This window comes from Venustampulla echinocandica, assembly GCF_003357145.1.
Source record: "Venustampulla echinocandica strain BP 5553 chromosome Unknown scaffold_0, whole genome shotgun sequence".
Taxonomy (NCBI): domain Eukaryota; kingdom Fungi; phylum Ascomycota; class Leotiomycetes; order Helotiales; family Pleuroascaceae; genus Venustampulla; species Venustampulla echinocandica.
Window position 1 is genome coordinate 4,954,204 of NW_022474205.1, and position 23,771 is coordinate 4,977,974.

At 47.9% G+C, this 23,771-nt stretch overlaps 8 protein-coding genes across 8 annotated transcripts; 4 read left to right on the top strand and 4 right to left on the bottom strand.

Annotated features, from left to right (window-relative positions):
* Positions 1-312: 312 nt before the first annotated feature.
* On the bottom strand, positions 313-2,433 carry BP5553_01539 (uncharacterized protein; the record flags this gene model as incomplete). Its single annotated transcript, XM_032010162.1, has 3 exons — positions 313-1,628; positions 1,683-2,068; positions 2,120-2,433. The coding sequence occupies 3 exons, from the start codon at positions 2,431-2,433 to the stop codon at positions 313-315; spliced, it is 2,016 nt and encodes a 671-aa protein (XP_031874216.1).
* A 989-nt stretch (positions 2,434-3,422) lies between these two features.
* On the top strand, positions 3,423-5,903 carry BP5553_01540 (ATP-dependent 6-phosphofructokinase; the record flags this gene model as incomplete). The annotated part of the gene is made up of 3 exons (XM_032010163.1): positions 3,423-4,166; positions 4,215-4,682; positions 4,734-5,903. The coding sequence occupies 3 exons, from the start codon at positions 3,423-3,425 to the stop codon at positions 5,901-5,903; spliced, it is 2,382 nt and encodes a 793-aa protein (XP_031874217.1).
* An 887-nt stretch (positions 5,904-6,790) lies between these two features.
* On the top strand, positions 6,791-8,541 carry BP5553_01541 (IMP-specific 5'-nucleotidase 1; the record flags this gene model as incomplete). Its single annotated transcript, XM_032010164.1, has 5 exons — positions 6,791-6,980; positions 7,274-7,526; positions 7,576-7,631; positions 7,697-7,849; positions 7,934-8,541. The coding sequence occupies 5 exons, from the start codon at positions 6,791-6,793 to the stop codon at positions 8,539-8,541; spliced, it is 1,260 nt and encodes a 419-aa protein (XP_031874218.1).
* A 1,175-nt stretch (positions 8,542-9,716) lies between these two features.
* On the top strand, positions 9,717-12,014 carry BP5553_01542 (uncharacterized protein; the record flags this gene model as incomplete). Its single annotated transcript, XM_032010165.1, has 1 exon — positions 9,717-12,014. One exon carries the CDS (start codon positions 9,717-9,719, stop codon positions 12,012-12,014), a length of 2,298 nt encoding a protein of 765 aa, XP_031874219.1.
* Positions 12,015-12,556: 542 nt separating this feature from the next.
* Positions 12,557-13,528, bottom strand: BP5553_01543 (Uncharacterized protein; the record flags this gene model as incomplete). Its single annotated transcript, XM_032010166.1, has 2 exons — positions 12,557-13,281; positions 13,342-13,528. 2 exons carry the CDS (start codon positions 13,526-13,528, stop codon positions 12,557-12,559), a joined length of 912 nt encoding a protein of 303 aa, XP_031874220.1.
* A 468-nt stretch (positions 13,529-13,996) lies between these two features.
* On the top strand, positions 13,997-14,356 carry BP5553_01544 (uncharacterized protein; the record flags this gene model as incomplete). The annotated part of the gene is made up of 1 exon (XM_032010167.1): positions 13,997-14,356. The coding sequence occupies one exon, from the start codon at positions 13,997-13,999 to the stop codon at positions 14,354-14,356; it is 360 nt and encodes a 119-aa protein (XP_031874221.1).
* Positions 14,357-16,271: 1,915 nt separating this feature from the next.
* Positions 16,272-17,453, bottom strand: BP5553_01545 (Uncharacterized protein; the record flags this gene model as incomplete). The annotated part of the gene is made up of 2 exons (XM_032010168.1): positions 16,272-17,030; positions 17,082-17,453. The coding sequence occupies 2 exons, from the start codon at positions 17,451-17,453 to the stop codon at positions 16,272-16,274; spliced, it is 1,131 nt and encodes a 376-aa protein (XP_031874222.1).
* A 587-nt stretch (positions 17,454-18,040) lies between these two features.
* Positions 18,041-19,248, bottom strand: BP5553_01546 (Autophagy-related protein 3; the record flags this gene model as incomplete). The annotated part of the gene is made up of 3 exons (XM_032010169.1): positions 18,041-18,094; positions 18,148-18,655; positions 18,719-19,248. 3 exons carry the CDS (start codon positions 19,246-19,248, stop codon positions 18,041-18,043), a joined length of 1,092 nt encoding a protein of 363 aa, XP_031874223.1.
* Between the last annotated feature and the right edge of the window lie 4,523 nt (positions 19,249-23,771).

Below are 23,771 nucleotides of genomic sequence, written 5' to 3' on the forward strand. Positions count from 1 at the left end.
TTAGTTGTCACCCGTGTTACTAGACTCATGGCATGGGATCCGACAACACAAGCGAAGCAACGCTAATCTAATGGTTCTTTCTCTTTTCAATTTGGGTTTATCATCTTGTCTTATTTCCACAGCAGACTCGGTGATATCGTAGGCCAATGTTGAAGCACTGCTCTCGGGAACTATAGTGAGAGGGGGAAGGAGCTCCCAAGTGTCTTGATAACCTCTATTGAAAATACTTCTATTGAAAATTCTATGCCCCATCAACAAAGGGGCATGTCTGTCTTCTGAACCACTCCAACCATCCTGTAACCCCAGGGCCCATCACGTAAGCCAAACCCCAGCACTCTCAACCACATCCACCAAACTCCTCACAACTTCCCCTTCCCCACCCGCCCAAGCCGAATTTCCTAACCTACTATTCCACTCATACATCCCCTCGCCAGTAATCCTCCTCTCCTCCTCAGCCCCCAACCCCTCCTTATCAATTCCATAAAAATCATGTCTCATCCAATTCCACGCCACTCTAACCTTGCACCCCTTCCCATCCTCATTATTAACACTGGAAATAAATTGTTTGCCCTTCCCACCTTTGAATACTTTTCTTAGCACGTTTGGTTGTGCGGTAAGGTGCCATCCTGCTTTACCATTTTTAGACAGATCGGTCTCTTCGGTTTCTGATTGCTGTTCGGAGATAGAGATTATGTTGGAAGCGAGGGCGCAAGAGGTGGCGTACAGGATGTATTCTTCTACAGCGGATATGTGGCCTAAAACTGGAGGCGCGACGCATGTTGTGGTGAGTGGGGATTCGGCGTTGAGGGACAGGTGGAAGCTCGTCCCTGCTAGTGGCACTTGAAGTGATCTGCAGGCAATGGTTATGGTTGTGGTGGGTGTTATGACGAAATTTGCTATGGATTCCAGGCGGTCGGTTAGGGCGATTACTGTCAGCTCGGAGGTAGAAACATTGGGGATTGGTGGTGCTTGTGGTGAAGAATGTGTGATTTTGTAGGATGGCGCGGGATATATCTTTGTTGAGGAAAGTGCTGAGCAGAGACTAGAAAGGAGGGAGTTGAGAGAACTATTGCTCTGCTGATGGTTTAACCTGGTGATAAGCGGCCGCAGGAGAGAGTAGGGTGGATTGGGCCGTTTCTGGTTGGATATTGGCGGCGGGGGTTGTGTGCGTCGCCGGTGATTATGCCGGTGGGCAAAGCTTAGAAGGATATGAAGAGAGAGGCAGATCCCTTCAGCAATGGAATCGTCCGGCTGGGGTAGGATTGTGGACGAGTCTGCTAGCGGGACCAAGTCCAATACAATGGTCTTGCTAGGAGATAGGGGAAGGGTCAGGGTATCCTCGATACCTCGCACACCAAAAGCTCCCAGCCCGCGTGCTTCACGGTTGAGCTCTTGCCATAGCTCGGTGTTGAAGATAGTATTGCGGGCTTGCAGAATTAGGGATTCCACAGGAGCATCGGCTGCAGCAGGTTTTGAGAGGCTTGATGACCCCGTATCTGTTTGATTGACCTGGATCCGCACCCGTAAAGTTTGAGGTTCGGCATTCGTTATCCCTTGCTCGATATATATCGTGCCATCTGGGTTTCTCCGGAGGGCGGCAAGGCTTTGATTCCTAAAGTTCGGAGCAGCTACAGCTATTAGCACATAGTCTCATTATAAAAATATAATGGCATTGGACTCACCCTCAGGAAATCCGAAACGTACTCCCAGAGTTTGTTTCTCACTCGGTATTCGACAGATTGCCCATCCTTTATTACTAACAGAAAGGACTTGTTCCCAATACTTTGTCTCGGTCTCAATTTCTTTTTCCAGCCTTGTAGCAGAGTCCACGATTGTATCTACCGCCTTGTTTAGGTTCTGAACCTTCCATCCCTTTGCAATGCGTTTATTATCGGCCTTCTGATTTGCGTCAACTCGTGACGCCTGTATCTTGTCTGCGCCCATTGTACCTGTTCCGACCAGTTCCTTCAACGCTGGCGACATCGACAAACTGGCCTGAACTGGCGTATCTTTCGACAGGAGCAATGAGACGAAGTCCAGAGCATATGCAGCAGATTGATAGGCCCCGCTGCAACGCCGTTAGTCTACGTAATCTGTAAAACATACTACGCGAACATACTCAATCTGACCCAGAATTTCCTCCCTGGCTTTCATAAGCTCCTTCATTCTATCAGGCTCCTCCTCGCCATCTTCGCCATCGTCGTCATCATCCTCCTCGTCCTCCTCTTCCTCGTCAGTCGTTCCCTTTTCCCCACCCCGACTGCCAGTCCTCCCAGCTTCGGCAATTTCTTGCCTCAGACTCTCCTCGCTGATATTGTGAAAACCCCCCCGCTCAAAGTTGATGCGCTGGATGAGGGTCGGTAAGGTAGGTTCGGTGGGCCTCAATGGCTTCGGTTTGAGGGATATAGGGAACTCGTTCGGAATTGACGCCATTATCGGCAGCTATTGTCTCCAAGCTGGTTTCGATTGTGTCAGGGTCGAGGGACGGCTTCGCATGCGATTCCAATGGATCCCCGAGGCACACTTTCTATGCTCGTAGCTTGAGCCTTTGAAGGGCACACGGAAGCCGCTTCCCTCAGCCTGGCCGAGTACTGTACTGTGATGTAAAGGCAGCCTTGCTTTAACGTCTCATTGAGGCTAAAGCCCTGTCGCAGTCACCGCAGCAAGTCGGATGTGGTCGTATATGCGCCCTGGGCCTGACCTGCACTTCACATGCCTTTCAGAATGTCAACTATTGGCGGTCGCAGAACGTTCAATACTTGGCGTCATACCACGCTCCTCCTCGTACGATAAGTGCTTCGAGTGTTAATCCTCTGGCAGCTGTTTGCGCCGTACTTGTGCTCTGGCGCTGTGCTGTACTGGTCGCGGTTCGCTGCGCAATAACTGCCAAGACACCCCAGATGTCGCTGTTGAGGTCGGTGGGATTGTGGAGGCAATTGGTATTATGTTGCTATATATCGAGGTAGTTGAGCTTTAGTTTGAAGGAGGCCGAATCAAGAATCACGTCCAAAACCGAATCGGACCGCAGGAACCTATGCGTATGGGAACCATCAAAAGAAGCATTGTTTGGCGAATGCAAGGCTGCGATAAGAAGACTGATACTCGACGACTACGTACGAGCGTTATTAAAGCTCCAATCGGCGCAGGTGATCCGCATTCCGCTCGGGGCTTCCAGCCCTCTTTGCTTTTGCGGTGAACTCTTATCGCATTCAATATCAACCCCTCTATAAAAGTGCACCTCCCCCGGGCTCCCGACACCGCCATCGTCATCGCCCAAAAAACACGATCCCATCTCAACTCAAACTTCTCCCACGCGCATGAGAGGAAGAGGAAGAGCAAGATAAATATATATTTATTCTTCTTCTTTCGTCCGCCTTTTTCCGATCCAGTTCAATTAGCCTACCGCGCCATCACCACCCAACATGTCTCCAGCAGCTCCCCCGCCTCCTCTGAGGCAGAAGAAACGCCGCATAGCGATAATGACCAGCGGTGGTGATTCCCCTGGCATGAATCCCGCGATTAGAGCAGTGGTCCGAATGGGAATTGACAAGGGCTGCGACGTATACGGCGTCTATGAAGGGTACGAGGGTCTCGTCCAGGGCGGAGATCTCATCAGACAGTTCCAATGGTCCGAAGTCCGCGGATGGCTCTCTGAAGGAGGTACTTTGATTGGCACTGCAAGATGCATGGCCTTCTACGAGCGCGCTGGCAGGCTCAAGGCGGCGAAGAACATGGTCTTGCATGGCATTGATGCCCTCATCATCTGCGGTGGTGACGGTTCCTTAACCGGAGCTGATAAGTTTCGTTCAGAATGGCCGGACTTGGTACAGGAATTGGTTGATACCAAGCAATTGACTGCAGAGCAGACCAAGCCGTACAAGCACCTCAACATTGTCGGCTTAGTTGGATCCATCGATAATGACATGTCTGGTACTGATGCTACGATTGGATGCTTCTCTGCTTTGGGTCGAATCTGCGAAATGGTGGATTATATCGAAGCTACGGCATCCTCACATTCTCGAGCTTTCGTCATCGAAGTTATGGGCAGACACTGCGGCTGGCTAGCTCTGATGGCGGGTGTAGCAACTGGTGCCGACTTTATCTTCATCCCCGAGAAACCGAGACCAGAGAAATGGCGGGAAGAAATGTGTGCAGTTGTGGCACATGTAAGACATTCAACATACATTGGATAGGCAATGCTAATACTATTATAGCATCGACAAAATGGCAAGAGGAAGACTATAGTTATTGTTGCTGAAGGCGCATATGACCAAGAGGGAAACAAGATTACCCCAGAAATGATCAAGGACCTCCTCGCGGACAAAGAAGGCCTTGCACTGGATACTCGCATTACAACTCTTGGTCATGTCCAACGAGGAGGCTCAGCGTGTGCATACGATCGTTACCTTGGAACATTACAAGGTGTGGAGGCAGTCAGGGCGGTTCTAGATGCAACGCCCGACACACCCAGTCCATTCATTGCCGTGAACGAGAACAAAATTACGCGGAAACCTCTAATGCAAGCAGTTCTAGACACAAAAGAGGTGGCGAACGCCATCGCGGCGAAAGACTTCGATAGAGCAATGTCACTTAGAGATACCGAGTTTTCGGATATGTATAACTCCTACAGGACCACAACATCAACAGCTATAGATAATTCCGTGCATCTTCCTCCAAAAAAGGTGAGTTTACTGTCCTTTGCCTTCCGTGATGCATTGTCTCACAATCCCTAGCGCATGAGAATCGCCATCATCCATGTGGGAGCACCAGCTGGAGGTGTTAACCCAGCAACTCGAGCAGCTGTAGCGTACTGTTTGACTCGAGGGCATACCCCCCTTGCAATCCATAACGGCTTTGCTGGATTTGCTCGGCATCACGGTGATAAACCTGATGGAGCTGTTCGAGAATTCGACTGGCTCGAGGTCGATAACTGGGCGAATAAGGGGGGTTCAGAGATTGGTATGAACCGTGAAACCCCTGTCGAATCCGGCATGGAGTTAATCGCTTCGTTGTTCAAACTATATAAGTTTGACGGTCTATTCATTATCGGTGGATTCGAGGCATTCCAATCCTTATCTCAATTGCGAAAAGCTAGAGAGCAATACTCTTCTCTTTGCATCCCGATGACACTCCTTCCGGCTACAATCTCGAACAATGTCCCCGGCACCGAATACAGCATCGGCTCCGATACTTGCCTCAACGAGTTAATGGCATACTGCGACAAGGTGAAACAATCCGCGTCCGCATCCCGACGCAGGGTATTCGTGATCGAAACCCAAGGAGGACGTTCGGGCTACATCGCTACCCTCGCCGGTCTTGCCGTCGGTGCCGTAGCAGTCTACACTCCCGAAGAGGGCATCAGTATTGCCATGCTAGCAGCAGATATTGAGCATCTACGCAAAGTATTTGCAGGAGATTCCGGGCAATCGCGGGCTGGTCGTCTGATCCTCGTCAATGAGAAGGCAAGCAAAGTCTATTCTGCTAAGTTAATCGCAGATATGATTCGTGAGGAGGCACACGAGCGCTTTGAATCTCGTGACTCGATTCCAGGACACGTCCAACAAGGCGGAGTACCATCACCTATGGATCGCACTCGCGCCGTGAGATTAGCTATCAAATGTATAGAGCACCTAGAGCAGTTCGAAGATAGATCCGACAGCGCGATTCTGAGCAATCCGCAGAGTGCGACCGTGATTGGCATCAAGGGGGCTAGCGTAGTATTCAGCCCCATGAAGGAAGTGGAGGAGAATGAGACCGATTGGCCAAATCGGAGGCCTAATCACGAATTTTGGTTAGAATTGAAAGGGATCGTGGATACTTTGAGCGGTAGACCGGACGTCCCGCGGCCGGAATCTCCATTGGTCGGTTGGAAAGCGAAAGATAAGAAACGAGGTCTTTCTTAGGCGCTTGATGCCATAAAGTTAATTTATTTTCAAGAGGAGTACTCAATCTAGTGGAATGGGCGATTAGGCGAGGGGAAACCAGGCGATATTATGAGGAACTTGAATATACATATAGAGGATATAGAGTTGTGGTAGTGCGAAGGCTAGGAAAATCAGACCCTACTCATTCATTAGTTGAGCGGTCCCTCTATGGGTAGTTATACTATCACATGAGAAGTGTTACCTGGAACTGATTCGTTATTTCTTTGTGAGTTGAAGTGCTGTGCAGCTAACCCCGGTTGGCCAACTCGTAAAAGTACGAAAAACAAGGGTCATGAGGCTCGAGTAAAATGAAGCTCTTAGGTAGAAGATAAAACCTATATCTATATCTACCATATAAAAAGTTGTTACACAAGTGGTAGTGTTGTGCTGCAAAATTGCCATGCCATCGTGACTACTGTTCCCACAAAGCACCAAACAAGTTTGCCTAACGCCGGCTGTGGCGGCCAAGCAACCACCTTCCAAGTTCAACGTAGTTCCAAACCGTCTAGAATTACAAAACCAAATCCTCTACACACCAAAACCAAATTAAACAATCATCATCACCTGGTGCAGCTACTCTCCGCAGCTAGATAGGAAACGGCATCGTCACCGTTGCAGACTTTGAGATTAGGTAGAAAGAGAAGCGGGGTTAGTATATCCTCAAGATGACGACCCGTTACCGCGTCGAATGTGAGCTCTCCCTAGCATAAGCTACTCTCTCAGGCCCTAACACCGTATAGATGCTCTTAAAACCCATCGTCGAGATCAATTTATAGGTACCTTGACCACCTAGCCCCTCTGACTCTCTCCCTGCCCCGCATCTCACCGCTCCCAGACGTGGGCTCCATCGCACATATCGCATACTAATGTTCTGCTACTTTACTGATACGAAAGCAGAATGGATCAAAGGCCTCCTAGCTGTTCCATTCGTCCTCCATTCTCAGCCTACGGGGGTGTTTGAGAAAAATGCTCATTCGGTGGAGCAGATGGCTGAGGTGGCCCATCAGCGGTACGCGGAGATTATGCAGGATGTGGAGAATATTGTCGATGATCATAGTGAGTCTTTTTAGATGTTTTATTTTTAAGTTTGCTATTTCGCTGCAGTGCGGGGGTTTTGTTTGTGAAGTCATGCCGAGTATTCTTCGCGTTTTACTTCGGTGCTTCCATTATTATATGTTCTGAATGATGTATCCGGAATTTTGAAGTCGAGACTAGGCATCTCAAGTGGATAGTCTACTCTGTAGCTCGACTTGCAAACAATAATTACAAGATTGAAAGATTGTCCAGATATGGTCCTTTCTTAGATCAACTTATATTGAAATTCTATCAAAGGCTACTAACACCTTCAGTCGCCCATCAGAAAGTCGGCCTCCAAGGTCAATCCAAACTCAAACTCCTCGTTCCCACCATAGGGAGTTTTTTCACAAGGCTCCATCTAGCAGATGCCTTCAGGTATCAGGATAGGAAGCGCTTTATCTCATCTAGGAGATTTGTACCGCCGTCTTTTAACGATATCCGCCTCATTTTAAACACTGCCCAACTTATGGGAGTGCTTGAGGCTGGACCGCTGGACCTTGCCACATTCGACGGTGATGTTACATTGTACAAATATCTATACCCTCGTACGGTGTAGTTTGGCTAATTTGTTTAGATACGATGACGGGGAAAGCTTAGAGCCTTCGAACCCGGTGACCCAGAAAATTATTCGTGAGTCAGATTCACATCGTTAAATATAGAATAAACGCTTTTCTTAACGCAGTTTATTTATATAGATCTCATGAGCCACGATACGAAAATTGGCATTGTCACAGCAGCCGGCTATACTGAAGCAGAGAAATACTATAACAGATTACACGGCCTGTTGGATGCAATCAAGGCATCCACGATTCTCACCGAGGCCCAAAAACACAATATCATGGTGATGGGTAAGTCCCTCTTTGCCTTAGTTAAGGTATCCTAGATGCCATGCGTTCTTATCTATGCCAACTAACAACCTATCACCCACATAGGCGGCGAATCCAATTTCCTCTTCACCTACGATCCCACGTCGCCATTTCTCCTAGCGCACCTCTCGCGCCGCAACTGGATCCTACCTAGCATGTCCACTTGGACTCAACCCACTATTACGGCGCTTCTAGATGCCGCTGAGTCGTCCCTCCGCGAATGCGTGACCAACCTCTCACTCCCCGCAACTATCCTGCGCAAAGAACGCGCAGTGGGCATTATACCCTCAGTCCCAGGTTACAAATTCGCCCGCGAATCCCTCGAAGAAACAGTCTTAGTAATTCAGAAAAAACTAGAAATGAGCGAGGTCGGCAAGGCAATTCCATTCTGCGCATTTAACGGCGGCAATGATGTCTTTGTTGATATCGGAGATAAGAGTTGGGGTGTGCTTGTTTGCCAGAACTATTTTGGTGGTAAGGGGATGGGGCCGCAAGGGGGGAGCATAAAAGGGGAGAGGACTCTGCATGTTGGAGATCAATTTCTAAGCGCGGGCAGTAACGACTTCAAGGCAAGGAATGTGGGAACTACGGCTTGGATTGCCAATCCGGCTGAGACGGTAGAACTCCTTAGTGAGTTGGCGGAGTTGATGGCTTTGAAGGAAAAGAGGGCTTGAAAGGGGGCGCCACATGGGAGTCTCGATAGGTGAGTTCAAAGACATCAAATTAGCACCAATGAGGCAGAGCAATAATGCGCATTACTGAGTCCAGCCTGCGAATTAAGTCAAAGATAATGAGTCCTGGGCATATAAATTTAGAACTCGGGATTACTATTAGCTGGTTAAGCAACCTCGCCGGAAACAGCAAACATAGCCTCTCCCCCCTTATTCAGCCAATCTTTGCACTACGCTCTTTGTCTCCCCCAATACATTTTGCGCTTCCTTCGGGCGTATCATGCTTGCCCTCCGTACGCCATACGTGGCACTCAAATGTTTGCTCGAGTTGTCGCTCTTACTCATGTGTACCCTAAGTCAGGGCTATTTCTGTCGCTCATTTCCAGTATCTGTGCTGTTCTTTCTACCTCTATACAGCAGCATTTTATATATCTGATATGTGACCAAGTTATTCATATATCCCCTTTTAGTATGAAACCTATCTCTTTTGACTTAAAGAAAGAAGACGAACGGCTCAAGACGCGGAGGTCAGTTACGGTGCTGCCCTTCAGTCTCTAACATTGACATCAAACGTCCCATCGTTCTGTCTCGTGAAGATCTTGGAAAGTAGCCTTCATTCGGAATAAGTGAAAGACGCGTGCATTCCAAAGATCGAAATGCCCTCTTGCTTCCCTTTCCCTCCGTCCTCTCAACGAGAAAGCCGAATGGGGCAACTCCTTTATCTTCTTCACCACGACAATGAAAATCGGACACACACCATATTCTTTATCATTTACAAGTTGGTCTCCCGATACAACAGAAGGCCTAATTTTCTTTGTCACAAAAAGTGCAGAAATAAGTTTCCCTTTTTTTCGGATCGTCCTCCACAATACTGCCGTTGACAATAGTAACTACCGCATATTGTTGACAATACAGCCCAGGTTTCTCGCTGGTTTGACCAATATCCCACAACTCTAAGCCCAATTTTTTTATTCAACTTCTAAGGTCTCCAATCTCCACACTATAATTGACTAGTTCGAGAAGCAACCTCAGCGCAACCTCCTAAGAGTTGCTATCACTAGCAACCAGTTAGCAACATCACCGCAACGCATCGATTCTGCACTCTTCCATTTATTTATGAAACCTTCGCCCAAGATCTCCCAACTTTCCCACCTGATTGATTGAAATTTGCCTCCGCCATGGCGCCAGCTAAAAGCCAACGGAAGGGCAGCGTCGCCACCAAGAAGCCTTCGAAGACAATTGGAGTGAAAAAGCCGAGGGCGGGCGAGCATCCACGGCCAAATCTAAGGACACAAAAAGGCAAAGCTAGAAGACCTTCTGTATCTGAAGCGTCTGAAGCGTCTGAAGCATCTGAGGGATCTGAGGGATCTGAGGGATCTGAAGCATCTGAGGGATCTGAAGTATCTGAGGGATCTGAAGCATCTGAGGGATCTGAAGTATCTGAGGGATCTGAAGTACCAGGAGTAACTGGAACATCCCGAGCGCAGACTCAGAGAAAACGGAAAGCTCCAGAATCAGAAATAGAGACGGGAAGAGGCACCAGAAGAAGTGGACGAGCTAAAAAGAAGCCAAAGCCAAACCCCGAAGAAGCGCCCAAGACTCCGCCTCCTGGTGGGGAGCCAGCAATAACGGTATCGCCTGACGGTAAAAAGGTCAGCCATCCTAGACAGCTCAAGGACCCCGCGCCGTTCAATCCTATCCCTGAAATCCAGGACACTCTCTTGCCATGGCTCGCAATGGGATTTTCGCCTGTGTTCACGAAAGGGACCGCCCAAAACAATTACTGTGGGATCCATGCCATAGTGAACAGCTACACGACAGCGATCACAGCTTTGAATATCCCCTGTAATAAGGACGTGAAGACCATTAACTTCAAGGCCTTCCAACTTCTGCTGAAGAGCAAGGAATATGTGAATCTAGCCAAGGCACAGATCAACAAAATATTCCCGGGTTTCGAGAACGGAAATCGAGAGGAGAAACGAATGTATAAGGAGGCGCTAGGGGAACAAACGAAGACGAGCTATTTGAGCGTTGATCAAATTGCCAGGCTGCTGACTGTAGCGAACATGAAGTATGGAACGGAATTCGACCTAGCCTATATCACGCAAGGGTATAGGGGCAAATTGGACCCCGATAGCGGGAAATGGGATATGGCCTTCTGTCGGAATACAACAGGTAACAGAATGGGTAACGACAATGACGATATAAATCGACCTGTTATTTTCATCTGGAGTGATGGTGGCTCAGATCGATGGGAGGCTTGGGGCGCCGAAGAAGGAGGGGGCCACTGGGAAAGCTTTGGAGCACCGACAAAGAAAGAAGACCGCGTCAGGGCAGCTCATCGACAAACGGTCGCTGATTGGAGACTGGGGCAAATGATAAGAGAAGATGTTCAGAGAGGAGTCTGGACAGTTACAGAAACCGTCGGCCCAGAAGTAAATCATCTGGATGTCAAGCCAGGCCATTTCGTCCGAGAGGTAGCCCCGCCAGACGACATAATAATTCCACCTGACTACAAATACATGAGATTGTGCCGTACATCGGAGGGTAATCAAACTTGTGGTTTGGTACCAAACGCAAAACTCTGGAAGATCGAACTGCATCCTAGAGCTCCCAAGGCTGACGAACGGGACAAGGGATTGGACGCAGGTCTGCTAGAAGATATTGAGAAATTTATTCAACACACAGGCCAGAGTCAGCAACTTGCACGGGAAATGCTAGAAGAATACGGCGATTTAGCAAAAGCAGTGGCTGCGTTTTATGCTTCGATATCGCCGGAGACGTCACCCCACAAACCCAAGCCCAAGCTTCCCAGGGCGCAATTACAGAAAAGGTTCATACCGGGCGTAGTCCCTTTCAAAGTATATCGAGGAATAGAGGCAACTGATAAAGTCGGAAACCCTTTCGACATGGCCGATATCGATGGCTTCCAAGTCGATACTGGCGAGTTCATACTCGGCAGCTCCCTAGGAACACTTCAACGCCCCATGGTTACAGATATTTCAGGCGATACAGGTGTGGCCCATATCCGCCGACTCCAGTGGATCGAGAGACCCTGGGACTTACCAGATGACTTGGTATTGCCGATATTCCATGACCCCAACCCAAAGAATTTGGACGAAATGACGTTAAAAGAACTTCAAGATAGGATAGAGGGTATGGGAGGCAAGGTGACCCAAAATAAAAGAACTCTCTTGAAAAACATAAAGAAATGGGAAGATGAAAATATTATCACGCTTCCATTGTATAGTGTAGCACGGAAATACACTGCAGCAGCGGCTCAATCGACATCAGATTTCCTCGAAGACGAGATCGTGAGGGTCACATCTCTGCAAAGCAAAAATGACAAGTTGCCAGTTTGCGACTTTGAGGGCGTTACTGGGATGATCGCAATCGATCACCTTGTCCAAGTTAACGATGCCTTTGGCCTCAATCTTCGAAGGAAGGATGTGGATCCAGTGATCAGGTTAGACTAATAGAATGGTACCTGGAGCTACAAGCTGGAAGTCACAGCTAGGCAAAGGGGAGGGCGCTGGCCCTCTCGAGTTAAGTAAAGAACAAGCCAGGTAATGCGCTACAGTCATAACTGCGGGCATATGCCGAGTATGGTGGGAACAACATAAAAAGCCGCAAAAGTATTATTTCTTTCAGGGCGTATCAATTAGAGTTTCAATGCTGAATGTAGCTCCGCTGTCAATCTGAATGCTGTTATGACACTCCGTTCCATATACGCGCAATTGTTTAGAGAGTACCGTCGTTAATCGCATGTAGTGCCCTATTATTGAATTCTTGTACTTCCATTTAGTGTTTGGCAACCAGTTCTGATAAACGGACAAAGGTCGAGATGGTGTGTGGCCGACGTACCAAGGGATCTATAAGCAACCGCATAGCTTCCTCGTTCTAGTCCATAATACGAGGTCCGGTGCATCCGAACTTCACGTTAACACCATAATATGCCGAGTCGGTATTGATCCATATCCATAATCAAACCAGCCTAATGATTCTATCCTCACCAAGCCTATAACGCCAAAAACGGAATCTTCTCATATAACACGTCGTAATTCTTCCCTATCCACCCGTCCGCCTTCCCGCCTCTTCCAACGATGCCAAGCCCACCTGCCATCCATAAAGCTGCAAGTGCTACGCTGGCCCCGTTAATCGTCCACCACCTCCTTCTAGCCTTCTTACTCGTCCCTATTGGCAGCCAGTTGTTCCACTTTGCCGCCCCCCAAACAAAGTGCCCAGCAGCTATGCCGATCAATGCAAGATACCCCGACCAGGCCACAAACGGATGCCTCGCAAACCCATGGCTCACGAAACCTAATCCAACGCCCGAAGACCCTCCTTCATATACCCAAGGTAATAAGCGGTTCACATACGCGTGGCTTAGCACTAAGGGCGCAAGGACGTAACCGGAAACGCTAGCCCATGATACAGATGGCCAGACCTTGAGTCTTTGTTCAAGGCGTGCAGATATAGGGATGTTGGCGGCGCCATAGCGGGCTAGATTTGCATTTCGGCGGTGGATTCGCAGCGCCACCCCAGACAGAATATGGGTCGCGACTGGGAGTGTAACGAGGAGATGTTCGAAGGGGAAGGATTGGTAGTATGGGCGTGTTAACAAGAGGTATGTTTCAGAGGCCGAAACGGAGCGAGTTATGAGGGGTATTATCGAGGTATTCGCGATGTGGAATGAGGTGTATATTGTGAAGACATAGGAAGAATATTTTTGGAGGCGGGTTACTAATATAGTTAGGAACGAATACATTCATATAAAGGACGAAAATGTCTAGGAGCTCTTACAGTAGTATGCGGTGCCATGGCTCCCACTTAAACCAAGAGGGTTGGATCTTGGGGGGGATGGAGATGCGGATGCGGGGAGATCGGGGAGTTGCTTGTTGATATCTGAAGGCGACTCGACAGGGAAGGGATCTAGTTGCTGTAATGAGACAAAAGTGTCTTGCGAGGCCGTTGAATCGCGGCGATCCATTGCTGCTCAGTCGTGTGCTGCTCAGCTTTCCGTGGCCAGGCAAAGACAGATGAAGATGTTGGAGGTTCCTCGGTTCACACAGAACTCGAGCTTATTTGAGCTTGGGCCACGGCTTCCTCTCTTCTCATCAATTTCGCACAACAAAAACAAACTGTTCCCTCGCAATCCCTCCAACAGATTTCTACACATTAACAATCATGCCTCCAGTAAGGACAGGACTTTCTTCAAGGTTTATATAGCTTTCTAACCCCCGCAGCGTGGATTCACCAACCCAGCTCCGAAGACAGAGAGTGCCCGCGAGGCAGTAAAATCTTTCTACTGTTCGCCTCCCTTCTTTCAGTCCGCTCACTGACCGTCCGCTCACTACAAACACCAGGCGAACTATGTAGCAAGGGCTACGCGCGCATGAATGAATACGAAGCCCATCTCTCCTCCTATGACCACTCGCATAAGCAACGCCTAAAGGACATGCGCCAACTCAGCCGCGATCCACTCGCCTCGTCCAAGGCGCGGAAAGCGGAAGCGAAGGCGAATTCACAATCGGGATTGATCTCTATCAAGTTAGGTGGAGAAACTGGGCAGATTGGTGGGGGAAGTGGGAACGGTGGTGGAGGAGGAGGATTTAAAAAAGGCGGCTTTAAAAAGGCCGGGTTTAAAAGTGCATTTGCCCCGGCGGACGGAGAAGTAGTTGGAAAAGAGGAGGTGAAGAGTGACGAGGGCACAAAGAAAGAACAGCCTTTGATGGTTGTTGATCAAGGAGCGGGGGTAGAGAGCGATACTGAGGACGAGGCGGGCGACATGTATGACCCAAGACATCCTACGGATTGAAGTTGATGGAAAGTCCTTTGGATTCCATCGACATATAAACGGGATTTGTCCCATACGGTCTACAACCGAGATCTCCAAGTGGCGGATCCCAAGGATGTATCTAAAGGCATACCTCTCAGAAGTCTTGAGAGTATGCCTTCGAGGCTGCAAGTCGGCTCCCGAGCCAGTGCCTTCTCCACTACTACGGAGCAGGGGGAGAGGACCAATAACCTACCAAAAAGAGCATTTGCGCTATTCAAGCTACTTCAGCAGAGGTATAGGGCCTTTTAGGCCGCGCCTCGCCCTTCCAAGCTGCCATTTTGATAACAGCTCAACCCAGGTTTTCTACTACGTAGCCAGAGCTGTATCTTCAAATCAGCAATTCAATTACGGAATTCATCAGGCCCATCCCGTTCCTGAATTTTCTTCTGTTTACTTTTCAGCTATTAAACTCTGCAAAAACGTCTTCTGCCTCGCTCGGCCAGCTTTTTTCTCACAGCTGGTCTTGAGCTGGATACACCATCCGGTGTACTAGACAAGAATAACCCCCAACCAAAGACCTTTGAGTGCGGAACCTCCTCTTGCTTATGTGGAGGACCTTCGCAATTTGTCTCTTGATACAATTCTCTCTGCCTCGGTGGTAGCCATGATATAACCTTATAGTCAATGGCTAAAAGCTAAGTTGGTTTCCACGTGGGCTAGCTCTCTACGCTATGACTATATATCGGCAGATGGCAAACCTTCGCCTGTATTTGAGAGTATCAGTTGATCGCCTGTATCCGTGAGTGGTGGGAAAGATTGCCGACTAGTGAAATAACAGCAGGTCTTAAGCCTCATGGATGGGCTGGTGGCGGTACATCTTCAACAGCAGTGTTGAATACCCTCTTGGTTGTGGAGGGAAAAACACATGTCAATCCTGGAATATTTGCTACCCTGAACACAAGGGTCAAACGTGTCTAGTGTAATAATAGTTTAAATGACAACAAGTGTATAAATGGCAATACTATTAGAAATGACAATGATCATAACACCCCAACTGATTCCGGTTCCTTGTTACGGATCATTCTGAGTAGTTCGGCGAAGAAATCAACTTTCTTGGTTGGCTGTCCGTCGTCATCGTCTGAGCTCTCGGAATGCTTCCTCTTTTTATTTCCCTTGTTCTGGGCTTTAGGAGGTGTCGTCTTGTCTGCCTTCTTCTTTCTGGCTTTCTCTGCTTCGCTTCTTCGGCAGCCTTCTGTTCGGCCTCGACGACATTTTCTATGTGTCCGCCTTGCGGATTAGAAAAATGATATGTACTAGTCAAGCTGAGTATTAAATAACAGAATGGCTCACTATATATCAAGATACCGAACACAAATCGATCCCCATGTTTCATAGAGTCCCTAAACGATATATCAACTACCCAATAACACACTATAACATTATGTTTTAATACGTTTAAGGTTACTAGCGCCTTTAAATTCTGTGGTATAGGCTTGGCAATGTTGGTTTAAATCACCTGGACAATTATTGATACGTGCAATTTATATATATTTTATTTTTAACTTACTACATGAATTTATACATAACAGAGTAAACATCAACCGTCTTTCGGTCTTAAAGGCAAGCTTATCTGTGGTGGTATGGCGGTTGAGGATATTGAATTTTGTTAAGACGGTTTAAATTTCGGTATATACAGTATCCCCAAATATACGTCTGATGTCGTGAAAATTTATGCCGAGTGCAATTTGAACAACTTCCGATTTGAATTATAGAACGAATCAGCCGATATCGGAGGGGAAGCATAGTTATGTAGAAGAGATCTATAGCACAATCCAGGTTGGATCCACAAATGCAAAGTTTCACATGTTAAATAAAAGGTATCCGTTGATTATTTCACATAGGGCCGCTCTAGAAGTACACATCCCAATTCCCCGACCTGCATCCTAGCTGTCCTTTACAACCGCAACATCTTCGCCGCATAGTTTTCAATCAGTGTCTCATCCGGGAAGGCCATTTGCTCTAACTTCAACGCATATGGGGTTGGCACTTCCGCGCCTGTAATTCTTTGAGCTGGAGCATCCAGATAATCGAAAGCGTACTCCATCGTCAACGCAAGGATTTCGGCGCCAACACCGAAGGCTGGGAATCCGGACTCGACACACAGCAGTCTGTGGGTCTTCTTCACGGAGGTGACGATCGATTGAACATCGAGGGGCTTGACCGAGCGAAGGTTAATGACCTCGCACTCAACACCGTATTTCTTCTTGAGAGCCTCAGCAGCTATAAGGGATTGTCCAACGCAGCGGGAGAGGGACACAATGGTAAGATCCTTTCCAGCACGCTCAATCTTCGCTTTTCCGAATGGGATGACGAAATCATCCTTTTGGGCTGCTTCGCTCATTGGGAAGCTTTGACCATATAGCAATTCGTTCTCGAGCACACAGACGGGGTTAGGATCCCGAATGGCAGCTTTGAGCAATCCTTTCGCATCCTCCGCACTCCATGGGCTGACGACCTTGAGACCCGGTATGCTTCCGTACCACGCCGAGTAATCTTGTGAATGTTGTGCTGCGACACCGGCGGCAAAGCCGTTGGGGCCTCGGAAAGTGATGTTGCAGGGCTGGATACCACCAGACATGTAGTGAGTCTTTGCTGCAGAGTTGACAATTTGGTCAATGGCTTGCATGGCGAAGTTGAAGGTCATGAACTCGCACTGTACCAGGTTAGCAATTGCCCATTTTCTCATGGTGAGTTTGACACTTACAACGGGGTGTAGACCAGCCAATGCAGCTCCAACTGTGAGTCCGCAGAACCCAGATTCGGTGATAGGACTGTCAATGACTCTCTTGTCACCGAATCGATCCAGTAGGCCCTTGGTGACTTTATATGCGCCATTGTATTGGGCAACCTCCTCACCGAGGATGAAGACCTTGGGGTTCAACTCCAATTCCTCCGCAAGAGCCTCATTCAAAGCATCTCTAACTGTGTATTCCTTCACCCCACTTTCTGTCGCATATCCTTTGCTTTGCACAATCGCCGGAACTCGGGGAAAGCGCTGGAGCGCACATCGAGCAGCCAGCGGCCGGGCTGCGGATGAGGAAAGGAATCGAGAAGCCGGGCGCAGGATTCGGGACATCTTTGGAATGAAGCCGCAGCTGAAGGAAAGGAAATGGAGAAAAGGGAAGTGGTAGAGACGAGATTCAAGTCCGTTGAAGCTGTTCACAGGAATTATTTCGCGATGTTGGGATCCGAAGCTTTCCAACCAAATTCCGCAAGGTCCCCTAAGCCGCTCGTGGCCTAGCGGCGGGAATTACCACCACTCAGGACCGCCCAAAATGGGTTGCATACGAGGCACACCTGTTCGGTGATTCTTCCTTCATTATTCAACATTTTCGTATCTACGAAACTACAATGACATAGCGCGAGGAGAAAGTAGGTTTAGGCCAGCTAACCGTAGAGAAATGAATTTTGAGAAGGGCGTGTTTAGATGATGCACTTGAACAGCAAAACTAAGCCTGTTTTAAAAGGTTTAAAATGGCCACTCAAACAGCGCCTCTTCCATTAATTTAATAGGGTTGTGCTACGTTCTAAAGGGATGCATTCATGTATATCGTGCTGCCATCAACGCCTTATCCAAACGCCGTCTTTCCCGAGAGCAGCCACCAGCCCAAAAACATATTATAATCCAATTCGCTGTCCATGATCTCATTCAGGAAACACTGCCTAGACACCCATGGTGAAGTCGTGCTCAATACCCGGCGTGACACTTGCCATAAACTATCCTCGTGTTAGCAAAGCATTCTGGGTCCAATTACAAGCATGGTACATACCTTGAGGAACACAACCAGATATTGGTCAACACGGATAGCAACCTCCTCATCATTGGCGTCCGTATCATGTTGCAGCACTTCCCACTCATCATTTCCATTCCCACCCGCTTTCATCCCCTCCATAACCGCCTTCTTGTCATCGCCTCCTAAGCCGGTCTTGCTGAAATCGTCAACTAAACCCTCCATCCCCACGTCCTTGGCACCTGGAACCGCCTTTCCTGACTTAAGCTTCTCTCGTCGGATTTTCAGTGCTGCGTCCGCGCGATCAAGGAGTGTCTTCATGACACTAGCATGCTTGCAAGGGTGTACAGAGGCCATCTTTATGTTGTTGCTGAAGTAGGGGAAGTCTTCTAATGTAACTGTCTTGTCTTTATAATCGCCGACGATGTCTTCCATCATAAGTTGAGGGGCAAGGGGCTGCGAGTTTGCGAGATAGCCCGAGAGGTATAGTCGAGGAGTTCGGTAGTACGGTGTGTACGCAATATAGAGTGTATAGGTGCGACGAGATCTAGTAGAAACCCACCATTAGCATTTGAATCTCTAAAGCTCACCGGTAGGCAGGAAAACTTACGAATCAGCGCCGTCACTTTTTGGATCACGAATGATAGCCTCTTCATCATCTTCCTCGTCCTCCATGTCAGGGATTTCGTCGTCATCGTCTTCCCTCTCTCCCATATTTCCACTCTCGTCGACTGTTCTCACATCTCTTACGCGTGCCTCTTGGCTTGCGGCTAGGCCTCCGGTCCTTAGCCACCCATCCTCATCATCACCAGGCGCATGGCCACCCGCACTTTTGAAGTCCTCTCCATCACCTACCATAGCCTCATCATGCCCAGCATCCCCGGCAAAGTTCTCGTCGAGTCGTCGATGACATGGTACACCTCGAGTCACTAGGAACTGCTTGCCTGGAGGCAGATAGTTGGCGCGCTTGCTGATGGGAGATGCGTCGGCCCAAGACCAGGTCGGAAACTTGTAAACGAGGTAATCTCCAGCAGCGACGAACTCTTCCGGGGTGATTTGGCCGTTTTGACGGAAGGTCGAAGTGTGCGACACAGGCGCCCACTCCCGCACCTTATCGAGGGTGCTGTGAAGGAAGTTCATCGTTTGGCGGGGTTGTCTATCAGATCTGTTTCGTTCGATGACGAAGGTGATACTAGCACTTCAGTACCGAATAATGTGTTTGTGGTGAATTTAGAGACGGTGGCGAAAGATAGAGGTGAGTTGAGAATGTTGTAATCCAGGTGTTAACCGGATGGCGTAGATAAAGGGTCGATGATGCAGGGTCGAGAGTGTCAGCCTCGAACCCCTCATCACTAGGCTGCCGCACGTGATCACAGCAGATCACGAGCGATACACATGTGATTTCTGAGTTTAAAGGCGTCCAGACAAAGGATATTGCTACTTTGCCTACTTATCGAAGTAGATAGTAATAAAGCTTGATATGAAGCTATAAATTCTGTTCTAGTATTGATGAAATCCGGCCAGGTTTCAGGGTGTTTTCTCCATGTCAGTTGTCCATATTTGTGTTGATACTTCGTAACCGGAAGTTGAAGGATAAGTTTATTAAAAAGCTGATGGTTCACACACGAGGTTATGGCAGCATGGTGCATTATCTGGCTAATACCTACATAGGTATTCAAGAAACTTCCTTGTTTGACTAGACTCCGAATTCGGATTTCGACACATGAACGACATAAATTATTATGTGGCTTGCTATTTTAACACCCCGTATCTGCGTTGCTCGCGCGACGAAAAGTGTACGACATAAAAAAGAATTCAAAAATTAAAGACTACGCTCGTCGCACGACATTACCAGTCTCAGACATGGTGTTGTTTAGATGCCCATGGCGAGATGAAATATCAGATGGAGGGTCTCCGCTTCAAAGGAAATCTTCACAAGGCCATTGTCCGAAGTACCAGGATGGAGTTGTCAGAATACGGATCAATGTTGTTGAGTTAGGATTAGCTTAAGCGCGCCCATATAACCGCCCACAGGGCCTATATTCGTGTAATTAGATTAGTCCATCAATTGGGTTATCACTTACTGGACTACATACGTAGGTAGGTAGTTATCACTTATGACTACCCTTCGGCATATTCGTTGCTCATAATCCTAGCAGTACTTGACAGATACAGGGTCGGGGCCACTAGTATTAACCGACGCTCGGCTAAATGTAAGTGCGAGCCGGGCCGGATCTCGTGAGTCTATGAAGATTTCTGTTTCATACTGTGGGACTTATTAATCCTAAATAGTAAAAGAAGCCAACAACAACAATCCCTCGTGGCGCAATTGGCTAGCGCGTTCGACTGTTAAGAGTATTCAAATACAATCGATTATCGAGAGGTTGGTGGTTCAAGCCCACCCGAGGGAGTCACATCTAATTTTTTTTCTCTTTTTTTTAATCCCTCCCTCGTTTTTTTTCCCGTTAACATTTGTTTGTTCTGCGTGTAATAATAAACCCCTTGAAGCAGCAAAATTTTCGAGATATTATACAGAACACCACTAATCAACTACGTACCAAGGAGAGAGGGATTGTAGACAGGACTTATCTCTTGCACGGTATATCTACAATTTTTACACATAATAAAAAAAAATGTTCTTGGCCTTTACTACAGATGATCAGAAATAGGATTAATTTTTATCGTTATGAGGTGCACGATCCTTTTGAGCTCCACAGCCTCCACTTTTTAGAGCACAGCATCGGTGACATGCCGCATATGATCCAAGAGGATATGTTTCATAAGATGAAAATGGTAAAACGACCAAAGGTGTAGTGACAAATCATATCGATGACAATGACACCAGGTGCTTGCTTATTGACATGTCGCATGCCAAGACATTCCGGAGGAGTCAAATGTATATAGATTATGACAGAAATACTTCTGCCTTGGTCTGATTATGATACTTTGGGCTGGCGGGCAATAACAGAGTCCTCGGCCACAAGTTCCCAGAGGCAGAAAATGGCGGAGTTAGACAAGAACACCCAACGGACTCGAAACTCATTACTGCAATAATGGACGAGAATCTCGGCACCATTTTTAAGGCATGGACCGCTTGAATCCAATGCAAGAATGTAGGATTGTCTGTGATGATGGTACTGCTTGCCAGGAAGGGCGCGAGCAGCGGCCACCTTAATTTGAGCCGAGAGCAAGCATTCTTCACCAGAGCCCAAGCATCCTGCGAATGCATCATAAAAATGGACTTAGATACTCAACTAGATAGCCTTGTTGAACCTTTTGGTTCACAATCCACCCAGGTTCCGAAGAGTTCTGCAGTTTCAGGAATTAAGAGGCATGTAGCTAGAAAACCCCAGGAGTAAAATCCACAACCTGCGCTTTCTTAACTACAGCTCCAATGCTTTTCACGAATGCTAGATGCACAGGGTCTTTCTCCAGGTAGTGCTTTCTATCCTCCTCGTTCTCGAACTCCTCAACGAACACGTGGGTGATCCCCCCCTAGCAGAACCGCAAGTCAATTAAATTTGCATGTAGGTTGAGAAATTAGAGAGAGTTGGCGATGCTTACAGATAGACCCTCGGGACTGTTCTGTTTGCCTCCCATTGCCATTTTGACGTATGGCGTGTTTGTCACTGGATGTAGGCACTGCTCTTTGAGCGCCAGCATTCGGTTGCATACCTAAATCTGATCAGCACCCTTCAAATAATTTGCTGTCGCATCGCGAGACATTCTGGGACGGGGAGTCTTACGTCTGCAATCTGCTCGGTCGTTACCTCCTCCCTGAACTCGAACATGACGATGTGGATGATACCCATTTTGGAATTGGTGAGAGAGGGCTGCGTGGGGCTGGGATTACTGAAAGGGAAGAATCCAAAAAGGCCGAATAGAGCGATGAAATTTATTACTCCGATGATGCCGAAAGTTTGCCTCGATAGTACCTTACATTGGCGATTCATAATTAAAGAACCGAGGTTGAAGCGATGTCGCCGCGAGGCAGTTACAGTCTCCAAGGTGGTGGTTTGTGCGAAAGACAACTGATTTGGCCCCCAAACTTTTCGACCTTGAAATCACGACAAAGACTAAGAGGGCAAAATAAATTCGATGAGAACTTTTCAGTAGATTTTTATTTAATCTCTAAGGATATGGGTAAAGTGGTTCCTATGTTGACGAACAGACTGGAATGCCGTCTAACTACCTTACCGTCGTCTGGCCCAAGCATACCTCGAATTATAAGAGCATCAAGTCGTCACTTGCCACCTACCTAGGTACCTTAGGTACTTAGGTATAGAAGTGCAACTTACGACTTATTTATTCCTCCTAGTCCCAAGCATAGCCGATACATTTAGCTCATTTAAATCTGCTATGGAGCTAGAATCTGGGGTTTTATGACTTACGAGGCTGCTAATCGTTTTAGGGCCGGGGATTCAGACCGTATAGTAATATATGTCAAGGAATGTGTCTTTGATCGCTCAATAACCCATTCATGTTCGCGATGACGTTCAAGCTGTCCGCTAAATTTGTTTCGCGCATCACACGGGTGATGTCGGCTTGCTCGTCCACGGTCGAGCGCGATTGGGATTGTTACCAAACAAAACAGTGACTGCTTGCACACAAAGCAGTACCTTATGATACCGGTGCTGACATCACGAAGACCGTTGCCCAACGCCGACGTCATAGGAAAGTGTTCTTCGCAATTCTTGTATTTTTGCGGAGTCGTTCCTAGAGTCTTCAACGCTTGAATGGCCTTCGGGAACGCTGGTTGGGACAGCTACAAGCTGTAAGCAATATCATCTCTCAGCGCAATTGAGTATTGGATTACGAAGTACGACGACGAGCAATCGAATCGAATCCCATATCACGGCGGTAACCAGACCGTTCATTGCTGGCGCTCATGCAGATACTTCTGCAAATGGTAATTGAGTTTTCCATCCTTTAGGCCCCTTCTACATTCTGGGATTTCCATCTAATACTCGAGGACGACTTTGAATTCCCCTTTCCCACCTCCTCCGAGTTCTTTTCGCGTTTCCGAATCCGATTTCTAGTTATATTTCAAGCTCATATGCAACTGGGAATTTCGCGGTTTGTCCTGGCATCTTTGTTTCATGCTTTAGAGGCGCAATTGTTCACCCTTTTCCGTGTGGAAAGTCTACATTACCTACTCCGTAGGAAGGCGTGTACGGCAAGTATTCGTATGACTCGCCAAGTATAAGCTCGTAACAAAAGCAGATCGTGATACGAGGCGTTCATGTACTTCGTAGGCTGCTGGCTCTTCGCCACCGCAGAGCAAAGCTGCCAAGGGGTCTTCAAGTTTTGAAGCACGAGCTCCTTTAACTACCTTGCCTATCCCCCTACAAAGTATCATCGAGGTACAGAAACACGACCTCATGAAGCTGCTATCCGGATCGCCTTTGGAGAGTTAATAAAACGTCCATCACAATCGCCAAGTTCGTATTCGTCGAGCTGGCACTTGACATTGGCATTCCGGTACCTACCTACCTAGGCAGAATACGAAGCGGGAGCCTCGACGAGTCGGTAATGAATGGAATTTCGGACGATGGAAGTTTGGAACCCAAGCGATTTTTACGTGTTTGTATCAATGCTTTGTGGCACAGCAGCCAATTAACATCGTGAACGCCTTCCCACCTTGGTTCGGGAACCATGACATT